Below are 7,477 nucleotides of genomic sequence, written 5' to 3'. Positions count from 1 at the left end.
GGTGCATTACAGTGGAATGGAACATAACTTGACAAAAAAGTATTAGTCTACTAAACACTTTATTTTCCAAAGTAGAATGCATTATGAAAAAACAAAACTCAAATACTAAACAAATCAAAAACAACTAAATCCACATTTATTTACAAAGCATTTTTGCAGTTTGAGTTGAGTACTTTCTTATGGAGCATGTCAGTGTTCAACACTTACAATATCAAACCATGCAACCTGTTTGGTCATTCCTGTTATCGACTGTCTAGAATCAGGGCTATAGGGTTAGAGAGCACCAGTCTAGAACTTTAACCAGGTAGACCGTATCCACCTGAGACTGCCCCAAAAAACATGTTTTAGTGAACACAAGAATTACCATCATAGTGTAAACATAGCTTCATACAACACAAAAGGGCTGCATTTAGACAGGCAGCCAAATGCAGATATTTTTTCCACTAATTGCTCTTTTGTTTAACCAGATCAGCTCTGAAAAAGATCTGTGAAAAGATGTGATTGGTCAAAAGACCAATTAGGGGAAAAGATATCAGTATTGGGCTGCTTGTGTAAACGCAGCCACTGGTACATTTAAACATTGCTTTATACACCAACTGGAAACAAATAGAATGGGAACACAAATGCCCACTATACCACAGATAATACCCCTTAGGCTTTGCTGTAATAACTATGTACATACGAAATGATTATCATTGTGATGAGCAATGATACAGTGCTGAACCGATAACTGACTCTGCCTATCCCCTCTTGTCAAAAGTCAAACTATGACAAAAAACTGTATTTTTCTCAAAGTTTTCACAGTTCAAGCATTAGAATGAAGATCCAGAAATCCCCACTTTTCCAAATGCACACCTCAACTAGTTGATTATATTGTGGCAGCTGCAGTGCAGATTGCAATCTTTTTTTGTCAAGCTTGATCTATGAAGCCTTTTGTGCCCTCTCCTCCACGTACAGTTGCATCTAAACAAAGAAAATATGTTGTTACATACAAATTTTACACAACATGAAATTATTCACATTCAAACAGTATTACTGTCTATTACTATGGGCTTTCATACAAGTGTTGTAATCTTCACAAAGAACCATGCCATTGCTTACTTTCACAATGTCTGATGTCATGGTCTTCAGGGGTATGAGTCTGGGCTCCTGCATGTGTACTTCCTGCTCATCTGCAACTATCCATGGAAAATCCTGGAGGGGAACATGACAACATCACATGTTAAGTGTACAGGCCACACACTAGAATACAACATATATGATTGGATGTAGGTACACAAACAAGTCAGTGTATTACAATCAACACACATACAGTATTGAAATGTCATGTTTGTGACAACACTGACCTTGATGACCTGAACCTTCTCCATGTTGCGGGTGGCAGCCTCCCTGGTGTGGACCAGCACTGTAAACGTACATCCTGGGACAGTGGAAAGTAAATAGACATTACAATACTATGACCGCTGCTAGACAACAACTTAACAGAAATTGTGTACTGTATGTATAATGTGTATTTTTATATTGTATTATATATATATATATATCCACAAGGGAATTTGTTCGGGAATGCAAGACTTATATAGCAGCAGACCTCCAGCTATCGATTTACACAGAGTTTCTCACTGAGTGTCTCTCCATTCTCCAATATAGCTTTTCCATCTTACCCGGTGGGTTGTTTTCCAGAAGTGCATCACATACACTGATCTTCAGGATAACCGCCCTCAGTAACTGTTCCACGTGTGACAGCAATGTATCAGAGCTGTAGAACCAGAAGAGTAACCCGTAAAAGATCAAGGTATGGAAAAGGGCATTCCAACAACAAACCATATTAAATTGTATTTGTCACATGCGCCGAATACAACAGGTATAGACTTCACCTCGAATTGCTTAATTACGAGCCCTAAAAAGTAAGAACATTTGAGAAAAAAAACGACAAGGAAAATAGTAACACAATAAAATAACAAGGCTATATACAAGGAGTAACGGTACAGAGTCAATGTGTTTGGGGTACAAGGTAGTTGGTGATTGAGGTAATATGTACATGTAGGTAGGGGTAAAAGTGACTAGGCAATCAGGATAGATAATAGCAGTAGAGTGTGTGAAGAGTGTGAAAGTGTGTCTATGTGTGAGTGTAGGTGGCGTCAATATGCATGTGTTTTGTGTGTGTGAGCATATGTAGTGTGTGTGTGTTTGTTGGAGTGTCAGAGTAGTGTGTGAGTAGATTCCAGTGAGTGTACATAGAGCCAGTGTAACAGAGTCAGTGCAACAAAAAAAGGGGGACAATGCAAATAGTCCATGTAGCCATTTGATTAACTGTTCAGTCTTATGGCTTGGGGGTAAAAGCTGTTCAGGATCCTTTTGGTCCCAGATTTGGCGCTCCGGTACCGCTGCTGTGCGGTAGCAGAGAGAACAGTCTATGGTGGCTGGAGTGTTTGAAAAAATGTTGGGCCTTCGTCTGAAACCGCCTGGTACAGAGGTCCTGGATGGCAGGGAGCTTGGTCCCAGTGACGTACTGGGCCGTACGCACTATATTCTGTAGCGCATTACGGACGGATGCCAAGCCGTTGCCATACCAAGCAGTGATGCAGCCAGTCAAGATGGTCTCATTGGTGCAGCTGTATAACTTTTTGAGGATGTATTTCAACCTTCAACCTTCTGAGGGGGAAGAGGTGTTGTCATGCCATCTTCACAACTGTGTTGGTGTGTATGGACCATGATAGGTCCTTAGTGATGTGGAGAGGAGGAAGAGGAACTTGAAGCTCTCGACCCACTCCACTACAGCCCTGTTGATGTGAATGGGGGCGTGCTCGGCCCTCCATTTCCTGTAGTCCACGATCAGCTCCTTTGTCTTGCTGACGTTGAGGGAGAGGTTGTTGTACTGACACCACACTGCCAGGTCTCTGACCTCCTCCATGTAGGCTGTCTCATCATTGTCAGTGATCAGGCCTACCACTGTCGTATCATGTGCAAACTGAATGATGGTGTTGGAGTCGTGCGCGGCCACAGTCGTGGGTGAACAGGGAGTACAGGAGGGGACTAAGCACGCACCCCTGAGGGGCCCCGTGTTCAAGGTCAGCATAGCTGATGTGTTGTCTACCCTCATCACCTGGGGGCTACACATCAGGGGCTGCCCGTCCAGGTGCAGAGGGAGATGTTCAGTCCCGCAGTCCTGAGCTTAATGATGAGCTAATAGGAGAACAATGATGTTGAACGTGATGAGCAGTAATCAATGAACACCATTCTCAGGGCAATGTGGAGTGCAATATAGATTGCATCATCTGTGGATCTGTTGGGGCAGTATGTGAATTGGAGTAGTAGGGTGTCTGGGATGATGGTGCTGATGTGAGCCATGACCAGCCTTTCAAAGTATTTCATGGCTACAGATTTTTTTATTTCACCTTTATTTAACCAGGTAGGCTAGTTGAGTACACGTTCTCAATTGCAACCTGGCCAAAATAAAGCAAAGCAGTTCGACACATACAACACCACAGAGTTACACATGGAATAAAAAAAACATACAATCAATAATACAGTAGAAAAATCTATATACAACATGTGCAAATGAGGTAGGATAAGAGAGGTAAAGCAATAAATAGGCCATGGTGGCAAAGTAATTACAATATAGCAATTAAACACTGGAATGGTAGGATGTGCAGAAGATGAATGTGCAAGTTGAGATACTGGGGTGCAAAGGAGCAAGATAAATAAATACAGTATGGGGATGAGGAAGATTGGATGGGCTATTTACAGATGAGCTATGTACAGGTGCAGTGATCTGTGAGCTGCTCTGACAAGCTGGTGCTTAAAGCTAGTGAGGGAGATATGAGTCTCCAGCTTCAGAGATTTTTGCAGTTCGTGCCAGTCATTGGCAGCAGAGAACTGGTAGGGTAGGCGGCCAAAGGAAGAATTGGCTTTGGAGGTGACCAGTGAGATATACCTGCTGGAGCGCGTGCTACGGATGGGTGCTGCTATGGGTGACCAGTGAGCTGAGATAAGGCAGGGCTTTACCTAGCAGAGACTTGTAGATGACCTGGAGCCAGTGGGTTTGGCGACGAGTATGAAGCGAGGGAGCCAACGAGAGCATACAGTTCGCAGTGGTGGGTAGTATATGGGCTGTGGTGACAAAACGGATGGCACTGTGATAGACTGCATCCAATTTGTTGAGTAGAGTGTTGGAGGCTATTTTGTTAAATGACATCGCCGAAGTCGAGGATCGGTAGGATGGTCAGTTTTACGAGGGTATGTTTGGCAGCATGAGTGAAGGATGCTTTGTTGCGAAATAGGAAGCCGATTCGAGATTTAATTTGGATTGGAGATGCTTAATGTGAGTCTGGAAGGAGAGTTTACAGTCTAACCAGACACCTAGGTATTTGTAGTTGTTCACATATTCTAAGTCAGAACTGTCCAGAGTAGTGATGCTGGACGGGCGGGCAGGTGCAGGCAGCGATCGGTTGAAGAGCATGCATTTAGTTTTACTTGCATTTAAGAGCAGTTGGAAGCCACGGAAGGAGAGTTGTATGGCATTGAAGCTCATCTGGAGGTTAGTTAACACAGTGTCCAACGAAGGGCCAGAGGTATACAGAATGGTGTCGTCTGTGTAGACGTGGATCAAAGAATCACCAGCAGCGAGAGCGACATCATTGATGTATACAGAGAAGAGAGTCGGCCCGAGAATTGAACCCTGTGGCACCCCCATAGAGACTGCCAGAGGTCCGGACAACAGGCCGACTGTTGAGGCTGTTGAGTCTGCCAACAAGAATGTTGTGATTGACAGAGTAGAAAGCCTTAGCCAGGTCGATGAATACGGCTGCACAGTAATGTCTCTTATCGATGGCGGTTATGATATCGTTTAGGACCTTGAGCGTGGCTGAGGTGCACCCATGACCAGCTCTGAAACCAGATTGCATAGCAGAGAAGGTATGGTGAGATTCAAAGTGGTCGGTAATCTGTTTGTTAACTTGGCTTTCAAAGACCTTAGAAAGGCAGGGTAGGATAGATATAGGTCTGTAGTAGTTTGGGTCTAGAGTGTCTCCCCCTTTTGAAGAGGGGGATGACCGCGGCAGCTTTCCAATCTATGGGAATCTCAGACGATACAAAAGAGAGGTTGAACAGGCTAGTAATAGGGGTTGCAACAATTGCGGTAGATCATTTTAGAAAGAGAGGGTCCAGATTGTCTAGCCCGGCTGATTTGTAGGGGTCCAGATTTTGCAGCTCTTTCAGAACATCAGCTATCTGGATTTGGGTAAAGGAGAAGTGGGGGAGGTTTGGGCGAGTTGCTGTGGGGAGCGCAGGGCTGTTGACCGGGGTAGGGGTAGCCAGGTGGAAAGCATGGCCAGCCGTAGAAAAATGCTTATTGAAATTCTCAATTATTGTGGATTTATCGGTGGTGACAGTGTTACCTAGCCTCAGTGCAGTGGGTAGCTGGGAGAAGGTGCTCTTATTCTCCATTGACTTTACAGTGTCCCAGAACTTTTTTGAGTTTGTACTACAGGATGCAAATTTCTGTTTGAAAAAGCTAGCCTTAACTTTCCTAACTGCCTGTGTATATTGGTTCCTAACTTCCCTGAAAAGTTGCATATCACGGGGGCTATTCGATGCAGAACGCCACAGGATGTTTTTGTGCTGGTCAAGGGCAGACAGGTCTGGAGTGAACCAAGGACTATATCTATTCCTTGTTCTATTTTTTTTTTAATGGAACATACTTATTTAAGATGGTGAGGATGGCAATTTTAAAGAATAACCAGGCATCCTCTACTGACGGGATGAGGTCAATGTCATTCCAGGATACCCCGGCCAGGTCGATTAGAAAGGCCTGTTCGCTGAAGTGTTTTAGGGAGACGTGAGTGCTACTGGACAAAAAGTAATTTAGACACATTACCATGGCGTTCTTGGGGACAGGGACTATGGCTTGAAACATGTAGGTATTAAAGACAAGGGTTGTCATGATGCCAGTATCGCGATACTACGATATCCGATTTTCCATGGCAAAAAGGAAAACACAAAAGCAGACTAAACACTTTGGTCCTTTAAAAAACCTACTGTACGTAAAATATTCTGATATACATCTTGGAAAATGTATGTGATTCTGGGTGACAACATGAAGCTTTCCAACATTAAGACTGTTTTCCTCAGGAAATGTTGCCCGTTTCATGTTTTTTTCCCCTTGCCATGATACATCGGAGTATCGCGACAACCCTATCAGAGAAGTTGAAAATGTCAGTTAAGATATATACACTCACCTGATGGATAAAAGAGGAGGCTGTGAAATCTCAAAGACAAATCTCTCAACTGGATGATGCTCTTTGTCCATGATGACCACCACCACTTTTTCTGCATCATTCTGAGGGAGCAATGTAGAACTTCATGCGAGTAATATGTACTCAAAAAAGGTGTGCCCTCATGCAATAACATATTTAGCATGGTGAGCCATTGGGTTTGCAAGACTATGTCAATCATATGTAAGCTAATGTATTCTCTCACCTTCTCAATGAGGGGTTTTACACAGTGAAGAGTATCATGGATGTATTGGTTCAGCTCTGGGTGGCATGACATCTAGAAGGTAATGCAACACGAGTGATGGATATTTTGCAGATAACCGTTAATAGTAGCTGAATAGTTATTACACCGGTGATATTATAACCTTACCTGTACAGGTACATTGTATTTCTTTCTCTTCTGGAATATTCCAGATGGGTACACCTCTCGTACATAGAGGATGAGATGAATAGCCACTTCCAAAAACTCACACAAGATGTCAGCCACCACTGCAAAAGAAGACAGGCAGTAACGAAGATTGAGTCTATATGAAAAATAAATTGTTCAATTGAAATGCAGATTTTACAGGTCGATGTAAAATAATTGATATAGCTAGCTACCTTGTCCAAAATTGAGGTCTTGTCTTGTTAGCGTTGTCATTTTCTGGTGGCTGAGGGATGAGAACACAAATAATGTCGAATGATATGAGGCCACCTAACGAACGTTTCAAACGTCAAAAAAGGAATTGCAACCTGGAACAATTCAACCTCTGAAAAACATAAGACTGTTGTTTGTAAATCTGTTCTCAGGATGTAATCATAATATACAGCAAAGATGCGAATAATACCTGCAACGTCTGTATATTTGTTTACATCCAGTGCTTCTTGTCGTCGCTTGGTTATGACGTTTACATGGCGCACACTAATATCTTATATACACACTAGTTGACGTATTGTGTGCGCTGTGTTGAATCCTCCGTTCCTCCATCTTGGCACTCCCCCACCACTGTAAAAAAAAAAATATTTTGGAAGCTATAGAATACCTTTATTAATTTCTAAATTCGTTTTGCCACATTTATTATATTACAGATCCCTTAATGCATACCTTAAAATTATAGTATGTGAGCTAAGCATATTTTTTTTTTAGATTACTGTTACTGTCCCTACCACAAAAATATATATACTTAAATAGATATAATTTTGTCCTTGAAACATTGATTTGA

General features: G+C 42.5%; 1 protein-coding gene across 1 annotated transcript; it reads right to left on the bottom strand.

Moving 5' to 3' along the window:
* Positions 1-477: 477 nt before the first annotated feature.
* On the bottom strand, positions 478-7,160 carry LOC111977165 (mitotic spindle assembly checkpoint protein MAD2B). Its single transcript, XM_024006492.3, has 9 exons — positions 7,103-7,160; positions 6,876-6,925; positions 6,646-6,764; positions 6,481-6,552; positions 6,240-6,340; positions 1,665-1,759; positions 1,347-1,420; positions 1,102-1,194; positions 478-963 (listed from the first exon to the last, which is right to left on the bottom strand). Exons 2-9 carry the CDS (start codon positions 6,913-6,915, stop codon positions 922-924), a joined length of 636 nt encoding a protein of 211 aa, XP_023862260.1. The 5' UTR covers positions 6,916-6,925; positions 7,103-7,160; the 3' UTR covers positions 478-921.
* Between the last annotated feature and the right edge of the window lie 317 nt (positions 7,161-7,477).

This window comes from Salvelinus sp. IW2-2015, linkage group LG17 (assembly GCF_002910315.2).
Source record: "Salvelinus sp. IW2-2015 linkage group LG17, ASM291031v2, whole genome shotgun sequence".
NCBI classification, from domain to species: Eukaryota; Metazoa; Chordata; class Actinopteri; order Salmoniformes; family Salmonidae; genus Salvelinus; species Salvelinus sp. IW2-2015.
The sequence above is the reverse complement of the archived record's forward strand: the minus strand, read 5'-3'. Positions and strand labels throughout refer to the sequence as shown.